This window comes from Epinephelus lanceolatus, chromosome 12, assembly GCF_041903045.1.
Source record: "Epinephelus lanceolatus isolate andai-2023 chromosome 12, ASM4190304v1, whole genome shotgun sequence".
Taxonomy (NCBI): domain Eukaryota; kingdom Metazoa; phylum Chordata; class Actinopteri; order Perciformes; family Serranidae; genus Epinephelus; species Epinephelus lanceolatus.
Genome location: NC_135745.1, coordinates 42,034,170 through 42,048,419, shown reverse-complemented (window position 1 = coordinate 42,048,419; position 14,250 = coordinate 42,034,170). Strand labels below are relative to the sequence as shown.

Below are 14,250 nucleotides of genomic sequence, written 5' to 3'. Positions count from 1 at the left end.
TTATCTCTGACAACTTGTCAAAGGTAATATGCTGAACATCTTTTACAGGATGATCTATGCGTGAGTTAATAATTAAAAAGAAAAATTAATGAATAAATACAATTTTCATACATTATAAATTCTGATGGACTTTTTTGTAGCATTTTCCAGGACTTCTCCACAACCAGAAAGCTATATTTTTATGAAGTCAAGGTTTTCCAGGAAGCGTGAGAACCCTGTGACAACACGAACACCACATTTTTAAGCTCTGTTGCAGCAGATATGAGGCTTAATTGTCTTGTTAGTAACAAACCAAAGTGCCAGCAGGCCCGCGTGACCCGACTCGTCTTTCGAGAGACTTCCCTGGAGGTCAATTACTTCCTGCTCTGCCTCTGCGTCAGACTGCAGAATGAACCTGGAAGGAGTCTTTCTGTCCCTCTGATCTGCTCAACATGAATAAAACATCAAAGCTGTTATCTTCACGCTGCACTCTCTGCTTCCCAGGTGAAGATTAGTCTGCTGCAACAGCTGATGAAGCCAAACGAGCCGAGTGTCTGCCGAGTGTCTGCCGGGGCCTCCGGGCGGTTCGCAGTCAGACACTCGCTCTGCCATCGAAGAAAAACATACACAAAACTGGACAAATTAGTGCCAGTTATGGAGGAGGAGGAGGAGGAGGAGGAGGAGGAGGAGGAAGGCAGGGCAGTAATTAGACAGCAGGTCCTTGTGCAGCAGCTGCTCAGAGTCACTGTGACGGTTGAAGGTTATTCTTACTGCTGCTGTTTGTCTGTTTTTATACATTAAATGATTCTTGAACAGCACTAAAGATCGTGACAGGAAAAAACACTGATTCAGTTAAAAAGGCTCGTCGCATGAGGCTCGTTTGTGACTTAATCAGAATCCTATAAGGGAGGAAAGTAAGGGCAGAATTAACTCTCAATAATGATCAAAGCCAGATTTCTTCAATAAAATGAAAAAAATATAATTTTTCAGTTTTTAACTGATGAAAATCAAACAGACTGAAACATGATGAATAATAAAAATACCAGCTTTCCTCCGATGCACCTGTCACGCACTCAGGTGTGCTGAGATTTGCACCGTAAACATTATATTTTTGGGTTGTCCCATTCTTGTGAACACAATATCTCAAGAAGGCCTTGAGGATTTATTTATTTATTTATTCAAATCTGGCACAAACTCATTGATGAACTGATTAGATTTTGGTGGTCAAATGTCACTGTGACCGTGCCTCCATCTCATTCTTGTGAATACGATATCTCGAGGGCCTTGACTGAATTTCCTTAGATTTGGTGCAAATGTCCGCTTGGACTCGAGAATGAACTGATTAGATTGTGGTGGTAAAAGGTCAAGGTCACTGTGATCTTGTCTGCCATTCTTGTGAAAGTGATATGTCAAAAACACCTTGTGGGGATTTCTTCAAATTTGGCACAAACATTCACTTGGACTCAAAGATCAACTGATTAGGTTTTGGTGGTCAAAATCACTGTGACCTTGCTTTCATATCATTCTGTGCAGCCATCATAGTTTGGACAGCCGCTAATGTTCACCACCCAACAATTAACGTACGAACGCCCTGTGGGGTTGCTCTTTTTCAGAGTGGGCAGATTTGTTTTCACTGAACTGTAGTTTCCTCTCCATCAAAGGTCTTTGTCGAGTGCCCTTACTAAAGGTGATGGATAAAAAACTGAAACCTTAATTGAATACGTAAAACACAAAATATAACTAAAGGATGTCAGCGTTCCAACATTGCCTGTAGCAAAGAGGTTAAGGAGAAGGAAGAAGAAGAGGAGGAAGAGGCAGTCAGGGTTTCATGTTTTATTCAAACAGCAGATGAGAACAGAGAAAAGCTCTTCACACAGGGAGTCATCCAGCTGCTGCGGTCAGGAGGTTTAAAATAGATCCAGGAACAAACGGACAATAGGAGCTGAGCAGCTCACAGCGTTTAGTCTTTATTAGTGTGAACAGACCTCGCAGACATCATCACGTTTCCGCACACGTCTGACATCTCTCTGTTTTTATCCATGATGCACACTGGAATTATTTCATATCCTTAGACCAACGCTGATAACTGACAGTGACGCAGCTTATGTTACTTTTGCTACAAAGAGTTCTTTTATACAAAAGTCTGCTTTTCATAAAGAAAAAAAATTACATCTGCAGTACAGTGGGGTCCAGTATGATTTTCTGCAATTTTTTCCAAGATGAGGTGAACACTGTCACCTCTTACAAAAAAACACTTTACAAAAATGATTTCTTCAGAGACTGAGTGAGTTTTCCTTCTGCAGTTAGAAAATATGAAGAGATTATTTTACATATTTTTAACATCTTGATGTCCAAATGTATTGGAAGAGATAGAATATAATATAACTAGTCCATAGCCATTGGTGGCTTTGTCACCTCCCACCTATGCCAGTCCTCAATGCCTATGTGCAGTTTCACATAGATTGACCACGTCAGTGAGTAGAAAAACGTGGGACAGACAGAATGACTGACTGACAGAATGACACACTGACAGTTTCCGTGATTATGTACAGCATACCATACCATGACTTAGTCATACCAAACATTAGAAAACACCAACATTGGTCCACAGGGGGAGCCACAGCGATCGGTCGCATTTTAGCCATTTTGAAGCATTTTCTGTTGTTATAGCGCCACCCAGTTGCCAATTAGAGTTAAATTTCTCCAGTCACCTTGAGGCGTCCTGTTCTACATATCTACCAAGTTTAGTAAAAATCCATATGGCGGTTAGGCCTAGATAAGAAATGAGCTCTCTAGCGCCCCCATTTTGTTTGATGGGGTCAATAATGGAGGGGTCCCCTCAGATTATGTGTGGTCATATGCCTACAAAGTTGCGTGGTGATGGGTGAAACCCTTGAGATGTTATACACCTTTATGTGATGAGCCACGCCCTCCGCAATATTCATTGCCTTATAGAAGCTCAGTTTTAGTAAGTTTTCCAACTTTTGCCAAGAGGGAACTTTAGATATTGGTCCCTAGATTATGTTCACCCAGTTTCATGCAGATCGCTCAAACTTCCTAGGAAGAGATCCATTTGAAGTGTTTTTCAAAAAATTCAAAATGGCGGAAAATCTATATAAGCGGAAGTTATGGGTTCTTGAGGCAAATGTGTTCCTCATGAGGAGAGGCATCTCTGTGCAAAGTTTCATGTCTCTACGACATACGGGGCATGAGATATGCCCATTCAAAGTTTGACATTTCAGTCGGTTGCTATAGCGCCCCCCTTTGGCCAATTGATGTAATATTGCTTCATTGGCATCCTCCCATGACCCTCTACCACTGTGCCAAATTTCACATGGATTGACTAAGTCAGTGAGGAGAAAAACGTGGAACACACACACACAGAGTTTTCGTCATTATATAGTAAGATAGTATGTTTTCTTTAGTGTATAATGGCCTGCAAATAAAAACCTCTGTGGATAATTCAGCTTCTGGTAAAAACCTATGAACACTGGAGGAATTCCAACTGGGAAAAGTTCCAGCTGGTTGCACTCTGCAATCCTCACCGCTGGATGCCACTACACCTCCCTAAATCTAACACACTTGACACTAGAAGAAATTAGGGATGCACGATGATAGTGGCACATCATTGGCATCGACAGATAAAGTCTTCATAATAAATTTAGGCATCGGCCTATGAATATTTCTGCTGACAGGCCGATACAATGACGCGTCAGTGTTGCAACTCTAATCAGTAAAATAAATCGTATTTGCCCTGGTTGTGTCACAGCAGGTGATGTTTTTAGAGTTTTGTTTGAAAGTGGTACATAAACATAAATATGGCATGTTTTACATGTAGCCTAAGTTGAAGTAGTTTTCTTATTTTGTCCAGCGAGTGCCTGCATTTGAAATGCATAGTTTTATGTTGGCATCTACGAAGCCAGGAGGATCATAAAAAGAGTACGCATGATAATATTTTATTTCCACTACAGGAGGGACTTGATGTTCTTGGCAATTTGGTGGGAAAAAACTGTGCAAATATTGGTAATGGCATTCAGCAAAAGTGGGTTGGAAATATCTGCATATCGAATAACAGGAAAAGTCCAAACTTGGTGCATCTCTATAAGAAATGCTAATATAGTTACTCAGATGTTTACAAGCACCATGATGTGTTTCCCGCTGTTTATGGGCACCTTTAGGTAAAAGTTAATAACTGCGCTATAAGGATAAATCTCCTTAAAGAACACAGGGATTCATCTTTATCACTGTTCACTGAAAAACCTGATGCTGCACTTTGTTGTGTCAGTTTTGTCTCATTGAAATGAATGAAAGGACTGAAGGACGCCATCTGAGCCGCAAACACAGTGATGGAATGCTGCTTTCTGTGTGGCAGTGCTGTTTGTGTGTGTGTGTGTGTGTGTGTGTTTCATTTCTTCGCCTGCAGTCTGAGAGTGTTCAGCAGGTGTGAACAGTCCTGTCTGCTGGCAGGTGGAGTCAGACTCAGATGAAGTAATTAGGCAGCGCAGCAGGAAACAAAGAAACAGCCGTTACACTGAGACAAAAGGAAAATGTTCTCATTGAGGATTTTATTAGGTTAAAGAGCAGCTGTGACGAGCTTCTGTTTCCCTCCAAACCCTAGTTTAAAGGGACAGTTCACCTCAAAGTCAAAGACACATATTCCTTCTCTTACCTGTGGTGCTGTTTATCAATCAAGATAGTTCTGGTGTGAGTTGCAGAGTGTTGGAGATATCAGGCTGTCTGCCTTCTCTCCAGTATAATGGAACTAGATGTCACTCAGCATGTGGTGCTTATAGCACCAAAAATATGTGTTTAAAAAACTCAGCAGCAATGTCACTTTACAGAAATCATGACCCGGTTACTCAAGATCATCCACAGACCTTGTTGTCAGCAGTTTGATGTAGGAACTGTTTTCCTTCTACCGAACTATGTCCTCCAACCTTATCACTACACAGAAGGGAGCGAGCATCTACTGCTAGCTCATCCAATACCACTGAGCTAGCTTACATTTTTTATGTCGCGCTGTATGAAATAATTGATGTAGCTACCACGTACCTATTGTGGATTCCCATTTTGAAACCCTAGTTGGCATTTTGGCAGTTGCCATCTTGGATTTGGAGCCAGAAGTGACCATATTTGAGCAGGAGTGTGGAAATAACCTCAATGCTACCTTGGATAGGACAGTTCATTTACAGCTGTGGTTATCTGTGATAATGCTAATGTTAATTTTTGCTGGTGAAAAACGACCGACTCATTAGAGGGTCATTTATTGCATCCGAATACTTCTTTTGATGACCAAACTGTTACAATTAACTTTCATGAACTGAAATAGCAACAGCTCCAGCTGCACCTATACTCTGTGAATCTGTGGTTATGCCATGGTTATGATACCTGAACAACGTTGTCGCTGTAGGAGCAACTTGTCAGCAGATCACTACACCCTCAACTATACATAACTTTAAAGGTATAGTGCTCCCAAAAATGAAAATTCAGCCATTATCTACTCACCCATATGCTGAGGGAGGCTCAGGTGAAGTTTTAGGGCTCTAGTTTCCCGGCGCAGCGCAGGTGGCGCAGGGTGGCGAACCCCGCGCAGAACTAGTTTGGAGCAGCGCAACCCGAGTTGCTGGTAGTTTGGCAGACCGAGGTGCGCTGAGATGGGTGTGGCGGTGCAGCAGGGGGAGGTGTCGACAGATCCAGCTTGGCACAGTGACAGTTTCGTGCCAAAAGGCTTCGCCGAAGGTGCGCTAAAAGCTCACCGTCTGAAACCAGGTCTACTGTCAGCGCAGGGGGAGCACAGCCGGTGTAAGCTGAAGTTTGGCTGACCGGCGGACAGTGCGCACACGTCACCAAAACCTCACAGGCAGGTTTCCAGAATGTCAGGCACATTAACGATGCAATAAATACCCACAAAACCACTATTCAATGCAACTATCTGCAATCAGCACATAAATGTATCTCTATATCAACTGTCCCGTCACATCTGATGTCAGATCAAAGGGGATTGGCACCGTTTGGCACGTTTGGCACGTTTGGCACGCGTAATGGAAACCCAACCTGATTTGATTAACACAGCTGCAAACTAATGAGTTCACATCCCTCTCAGCCAACCACAAACAGCCACAGCATCAGATAGGGAGTATATATTCAGCATCTGTCATCTTAGAAAAGTCAAAAGAAAAGAAACAGAGTGAGACTGCGAGAGAGAAAGAGAGAGCGCGCGCGCGAGAGAAACGCAGCATTGATTTACAATTGTGGTGACCTCCTCTCAGGCTACCTTTGCATCATCAGCCCGCATTTAAGGGCGAGGAGAGGGGCTCATTTGATTGGTGTGATGTGTGTAAAACCCAAACGTCCAAAAACACATAATTGAAACCACAAAATATCTCCATACTGCTCGTCCGTAGTGATCCAAGTGTCCTGAAGCCTGAGGCTACAATGAGGCTATAAACAGAGTTAAAATGACGTTTTTCCTTTTTATGTCGGGGCTTCAGGACACTTGGATCACTACGGACGAGCAGTATGGAGATATTTTGTGGTTTCAGTTATGTGTTTTTGGACGTTTGAATCTGGGGCGCCGTCAGCCTCCATTAGGTGGAGTTGTGTTGCTACCTCCTCTCCCCTTGGATCTCCGCAAGTGATGTGAGGACTCTAAAACTTCACCTGAGCCTCCCTCGGCATATGGGTGAGTAGATAATGGCTGAATTTTCTTTTTTGGATGCACTATCCCTTAAAGCCTTTACAACATTTAAACAGGTGAGTTCAATAAAATTCAGCCCCCTCACAGATATCATAAACAGCAAACAGCTACAGAGACCAAAACTATTTCTTACACTGTAAACATGTTTATTTCTGCTGTAAAGCTCTGAAGGTTTGTGCTTGGCTGTCACGAGCACAAGTCTCTCATCCACGAGGAGATGCACACTTCCTTCTGCGCAGTGATACGGTTGACGGGTGTGGTTCGGTAAAGAGAAAATAGTTACCACATGAAACTGCTCACAACAAGGTCTGTGGATTATCTTGAGAAACCAGGTCATGATTTCTGGAAGGCGACATTAGTGTTCAGTTTATCAAATGTATTTTTTTTGGCACTTTGAGCACCACAAGCTGAGTGACATCTAGTTCCATTATACTGGAGAGAAGGCAGACATCTGTACACCTGATATCTCCAACACTCAGCAACTCACACCAAAACTATCTAGAGTGATCAGTAACACAACAGGTAGGAGGAGAAAGACGTAGTTTTGATTTTGGGGTGGACTGTCCCTTTAAGTCCAACTTGGTGTCTTTGATTGGAAGATGGTACTTCAGCTGAAACATGGAGATACTGATGTGCAGCTTTGAAGCTCAAGTGAACATAAGAAATCATGAAACCACAAAGAATCACACACTCGTATTGGTGTTATTCATTCACTTCAGTCGGCCTCCACAGAGAAGTGGAACATTTGTATCTGTGAGCTTGATGGGGGATTTGAAGTCCCATCATGCATCACTGATGGCGGTATTTTACATGAATGTCACGCCTCCCTCCCTCTCCTGTTTCACGTCTCTGCAGAGGATAAATTCTCCGCTTTTAGAAAACCAAATCAATACGCCACAGCAGTCCTTGAGAAGGTTTCACTTCTCTATGAAATGAAAACCTCACTCTGGAGATCAGTGTGTGTGTGTGTGTGTGTGTGTGTGTGTGTGTGTGTGTGTGTGTGCGTGTGTGTGTGTGTGTGTAAAACATTAAAGCTGTTGTCTCTTTTTGAAGCAGAAACAACAAAGCTCAAGGTTTTCTTTTAAATGATCTGTTGTGAGGAGCAGAGAATAAGGTGAATGAATGACGCCACTAAGACGAGTTGTCAAGTTTTCTGTTTGTTAAGATCCAGTAGTCTGTTGCCCTTTAAACATGGAATACATACAAGCTGTTGACCATTTTATATTTGTGCCACATCTCGTTAACTGTCAACACTCCTGGCGGTGTGCAGGTTTGGTTTTTGCACCTTAACTTTGCACTTTTTTTAACCCCTTTTTTCCACTTTGCATTGCAACAGCTGCACAACAGTTTCCCTTCGAAAAAATAAAGTTTTCTTTTCTCCACGTCTTTGGAATATACCCTCACAACAAATTCTGGAGACTCTGTTGTGATTTAAGGCTTTAACCCATATTTGTTCTCTGGTCCTTCCTACAGTTGTTTGCCCGGCAGATTCAACATGCAACAGATTTCTATTTTGATCATTCTAACATTGATCATTCTGTATGTATGGAATTATCTTTGTGTGTATTTGTACATGGGAAGTGTCATAGAGAATTTTGCAATTTACCTTTGCCAGATACTCTTCTTTTCCTGCATATAGCATGGACGCATCATAATGCCACCTCCGTCAGCAGCTAGTTTCGGCCACTGGCTGCCAACAGCTAACGTTAGGATTTGTTGTTCACAATGTGGCATTCTCGAGGAAACATAAATGTGTGTCCTCTGATGTGTCCATTGGGAGTTTACTGCATCCGTTTGTCCCGATGGTGTAGGACAAAAATGGAAAGATCTTGTTCATAGGGAAAAAGTTCTCTGTTGTCCCCCCCTGCTGGTGCCGGACATGAAAATGATGTCAGAAAGATGTTGGACTCCCACACTGGACAGAAATTTTGGTAGGAATAAACACAGGGGTTTACGATATCTTAAATGTCTAACGAAGTCAGAATTTCACCTTGTGTGGACTGTAACATTATGATGTTTTGCAGATGATTGATTTTGTTCTTTAGGACTGAATGTCGTTATTCTACGTCAAGATGATGTTGGCATGAGATGTTTGGAAGGCGCTGGATTTAAGTTGCTTAAAAACACTTTAAATCAAGAAAATATCAACATCATTCGTTGTCAGTATTCTACATCGATTGCCTTTGACATTGAATGGGTGAATGTTGGTCACCAGACATCACAACCTAAATTCAATCAAATATCAATGTCAAAAGAAGCCATTAGTCTGGAGCTCTGCTTTTTCGCCTGTGTAAAATTGATGTGACACAACAGAAAAACATCAGCCACTGGCATCAGTGATTGTCATCTTATGTTCTGATTGGCCGATGGCAGTCAACAAGGCCGATACTGATGTGCGGCCGATAAATTGGTGCGTCCCTAAGTGGTTGTTGTATTTTAACATGTAAAGTGTGCAGAGACTCTTTGGGTGTTGTTCTCTCTAAATAAAGTGAAGTTGAATCCTCACAGTCACCAGCGTTTGAAGCTCCAACACATGCTGTATGTTTGGTGGTATTAAAACTGGAGTGTTGACGGCTGTCTTTGAACTACAACAGATATTGTCTTGTTATTGTTAATCTGTCTCTGTGAGCTTGTCTCCTCACTGACACTAATTCCGATTATTAATTGATGTCTTGTAACGCTGCTGATTTGTGCGCCGCCCTGAATAAAAGCAGCAGATAAACATCTTGTGAAGCAGAAGCTCTGCGCAGCGGTGAAGGGGTTAAAGGATGTGGGGAGTCGAAGGGCTCAGAGCAGCAGACAGAAGATGAGGTATTGACGTCCGTCTCCTGGAGTCAGGGCTGCAGTGGAGCGGGGGGGGTGGGGGGGGTTAGATAACTAGCTAGGGGCGGTGGCGGCGGTGGCTGGGTGGCCATGACGACCGGGTCGGGCTCAGAGGATTTGGGAGGTGGATGTGCCTGCAAGCGGCGGCTGCTGCCACGCTCCGTCAGCTTCTTTAGTTCTGCTCTGATCCATAGAAGGAATTATGTGCATTTCAAATCCCTGTGTCTGTTGTAAAATGTATGAGGGTGAGGAACCTGAACACAACATGGCCGGGGTCGACTACAAACACACACACAGAAATATATCAACAGAGCCAGATAACACAGCGTGGACACACACACACACACACACACACACTTGAGACTGAAAATGTTTCGTCTGGCCCGAACACTGCAGAAATGCTTTAATTTGCATTTGTGTTTGTTGCCAGGCGGAGGTTTTAAGACTTCTGGTTGTCGTTCAGCGTAATCCCAAATTGTCTGGGTATTAAATATTGGGGCTTTCTGAAACCTGCAAACAGGAAGCAGAACACACACTCAGAGTTGATCAGCAGCATTTGTGGGCCTGCAGGCTCCGAGCTGCTGATGGATGTGGCTGCTGGTTGGACTTAATTAGCCATGAACATCCTGCAGCCTGCCGCAGCGGGTTGCTCAGTCTGTACACCCTCACAGGGCCGAGCAGGTTTCTTTAACATGTTTGGATCACGTCTGGTGGATTTAAAAATTGTGCTGAATCAGTTTGAAAAGTCAGTTTTTTAGACATCTACATTACTCAGCTGTTGTGTGAATACTTGGCTATTTGTTGGTGGTTTCTCGCCCTTTATGTGCAGATGTTTACTGCACCTGGACTGTGTCTTAGCTGGGTGATGGCTATTATTGTCTGGTGACAATTGTAGAGGCATTATGTTCTCAGGTTTTCTGTCCCATTCTTGTGATTGCTGCATCTCAAGAACACCTTAAGATAAATCTTCAACTTTGGCACAAACATCCACTTGTACTCAACGATGAACTGATTCGAATTTGGTGGTCAAAGGTCAGTGTGACCTCAAAAACTTGTTCTTGGCCATATCTGAAAAACATCTTGAGGGAAGCTCTTCAAATTTGGCACAAACGTGCACTTTGAGTCAAGGATGAACTGATTAGAATTTAGTGGTCAAAGCTGAAAGAAAAGTCACTGTGACTTCATCTGTTGCGTTGTCATGAATGCAATGTATCAAAAAGACATTCAGGGAATTTCCTCAAATGAATGACCTGATTAGAATTTGGTGTTTGAAGGTCAAAGGTCAAGGTCACTGTGACCTCACAAAAATGGTTTTGGCCGTAACTCACGAATTTATACACAAATTATGACACAAGTTCACACAAATGTCTAACGGGATAAAATAAAGTGATGACATCCAAAAGGTCAAAGGTCAACTTCACTGTGACATCATAATGTTCTGCATAAAACACTTTTCTTTCCATTACTCAGTGTCATATCTCAGGAACAGAAGGAGAGACATTTAGTCAGATACTGAATTAGTGACTCTGTTTGAAACTTTAACGTTTTAAAATTAGTAGTGGTGTACCAGCATATCAGTTTATGTTTTATTGAAACCAGCTGAACCAGCATTTCTCATCATGACATGTTCTGGCAAACAAAAAAGTAGCCTATATCAGCAATCTGTACCCACGGCGTCACAGCGCTAAATCCAACTCGTATTGCATTAGAAATAAGCAATATGCCAATGTGATTAAATTAATATTAGGTTTCTAAACAAACTGACTGCAAGCAATGCGGTGCACTGCTCTGAGCTGATTTGTTGTTGGATATCTTGCTTGTATTTATTCCTCTCGCTTTGAAAGTGCTGCAATAGATGACGCACGGCTGATTCATCAAGTTGAAATAAGGAATTATCTTCACCAACAAAAACCTAAATAAGGTGGCAGCTGGATGGAGCGACATCTTCAGGGAGCTGAAAACTTTTAGTATATGACCATCGCTAATAAGTGGCTGTTGGCTAAATATCACAATTTAAAATATGTGTTTTCTGTTTAAAAGTACAAACATAAAAAGATAGTAAGTGCTCACCCATCTTTTAAGTGGTCACGTCTCCAGTCTGATCTCGAGTGAACGGCTGCTAGCTACGTGGTTTGTTCACATGACGTAACAGAAGTGCATATTTAATGGATTCAGTGTGGAGGAAAGCTCTGAGGTCATGGGATGTGATAGTCAGAGGTTTGTTTGCTGTTGGGACATGATGTCATTACATCACATTGCGGAGCAGCTGCTGTGTCATGTGCGATGTATTGTGGTAAAATTCTGTACATCAGTCCGGTCCAGTGTTTGGCTTTATATCAAACCGGTTAGAAAATGGTTACACCGGCCCAACCCTGCGCACAGGTTCAATATATATTCAATTCAGATTCATACAAATGCTTTTAAACCCCAACAGTGGTGAAAACAAGACAAAAATAACAAAGACTTTAAAGGGCTGAAACACTTTCTAAGAATAAAATCCACATTTTGAACAGAACAAAGAGGGAAAATCAGCCTTGAGTAAAAAAAACAGCTTTGTTTTCCCTCTCAAATTTGAATAACCTCATTCCAAACACTTTAATGCATCAATAATTTAAAACTCTGAAAGGAAAGTGACTTGGAATGTTTTCCATTGTGGTGTTTCTCCTCTTACTTCCGATGTCTTCCAGCCCTGAGAATTGTTATTTTATTTTATTCTTCCTTGAGTGTCTGAAGGTTAGTCTTCCTTCTGTCCTGGTTTCACTGAGTCTGAGCTGGACGTTCTCATCTCTCCATCTCTCCGTCAGCAACCGAGCTTCAGGGGGTTTTGTGGCTGGTTGTTACTGCGGCCAGCAGCGGCCATTTTTAGGAGTAGGGGAGGTCTGCAAACAGTAATTACAGGCCATTACACTGCTCTTCAAAGCCCACTCAGCTGTGTGTGTGACACTTCAACCAGCACACACACACACACACACACAGAGGAATCTGTGGCTTTTATCTCAAAGAAAATGTGGATAATTTAAGTCGGCTGCACATTTCTGAGCTGTGGAGGCCTGTTATTATCAGACAGGACATGACTCCTTTCACAAGCTGCTAGAGCTGTGTGTGTGTGTGTGTGTGTGTGTGTCAATGTCGTTCAGGTTTCAGGATTTTGCCCTCAGATGTGTTTCCAGATAAGAAAATGCTCCTACAGCCGCGATCCATAACCGCAAAAATAAGAGTCAACTTGTTGTAAACTGGACTCATCCTGTCACAGTGATCAGAGTCTGGCAGGTACGACACTGAAAAACAAAAGCTGACTTGTACCTTGCTCATTAACGATGTCTCCAACCCAGCGATCCTCCCTTTGAGGATTGTCACATCCCAGATTTGTGTTCAGTGAGCCGGCCTGTTATTTCCCCGGTGTAAACTCACCTGTAGTTCAGGTGTCTGCTGCTGTGACATGAAGCCTTATTGCTCCGTCTGATAAACAGTCATCTCCTCCGCTGTGCTTTGCTGTGAAATGTGTCCGTATATTCTCCCTGCAGCTCTGCTCTCTGTCTGCCTTTATTGTTCATAAACTCATAAACCTGTCCGTGTTTTATTCCGAGTGAATGCGTGATCAGAGCCAGGATGTCAGAATTTTACTGGTGATACTTGTGGAGGTGTTTCAGGTCTGATATTGATCTACCAGCTCACCGTCTGCCTTTCATTTAACTCTGTATTTAACCCTGTGCGTCTCTCTCTCTGTTGCAGATCTGTCAGAGAAGAAGAGCGACCTGAGGGTTTGTGATGACTCCACCTGCCGATTTGGAGGCGTCTGCAGAGACGACGGCGCTCAGCTCAAATGTGTCTGCCAGTTCCAGGTAGGAAACGATGATATGAATCTTTTCTTTCCCCTTAAATCTGGTGCTTCTCTGTATTTTCTTATTGTCCACAAATCTGTGGCTGCTAGCTCCAAGCCCATTGGCTCCTACTGAAGATGGAGATCTTTTAAAGATTGTCCTGAAACTGGTTAGTGTAGTTTTTATCAAACTAACAGGAGGAAAGAGTGCGTTTGTTGGGGACTAATTTCAGCGACAGATTAATCCACATTTGGTGCTGGAGTCTTTGGGGATTTGTTCAAGTGATGTATTGCCCATATTATACAGGATCATCTGATAACAGATGTGTGTTGTGATGCACACACACACACAGACACGTGCGTGCACACACACAGATGAGCACACTCCCACCAGCGGACAGAGAGCGCGTTGGAAAATATGTCGCGTCAACCACCTGAAAAGCAGAAATAAATATCTGCATTTTTTTAAACGATGGTGAAGAAGAAAATGTTCTGATGTTTAGTTCAATGTAGAGTTCAAATAATTGTTCAGTTGTTATATTGACTGCTGTCATTAAGAGAAACACATGAACACCATGATTCCTTTAAGTGTTTGTGTCGTTTGGTGCCAACCACGACGGCAAACACAACAAACCTTTTCCATCACCTGAAAAGGTGGCGTCCCAGCGACTACACCGAGAGCATTGAAATCCGCCCAAACTGCAGTAAGTCCACCAACAAGTGTTCAACGGCTGAGCACTTCTGCTGCTGTGGGGCGGCACCAAAACACCAATCAGTAGTGTCCTCTTTTGTCGGTGTAACCCCATTTGAGAAGCGATGGAAAAGGAGCAGAGACATAACAGACGCAGTGTCGTACTTTCTAGCCAAAGACATGATGCCCATGAGCACCGTGGAGAAAGACGGGTTCAAGAAATTAATTAAAGTGCGAGAC

At 42.7% G+C, this 14,250-nt stretch overlaps 1 protein-coding gene across 1 annotated transcript in view; it reads left to right on the top strand.

Moving 5' to 3' along the window:
* LOC117271999 (tomoregulin-1) overlaps window positions 1-14,250 on the top strand; it is a 123,889-nt gene that overhangs the window by 46,359 nt on the left and 63,280 nt on the right. The window contains exon 2 of the mRNA XM_033650637.2: window positions 13,232-13,341. Within this exon, the coding sequence (XP_033506528.2) occupies window positions 13,232-13,341 (110 nt within the window). The remainder of the gene's footprint in view (window positions 1-13,231; window positions 13,342-14,250) is intronic.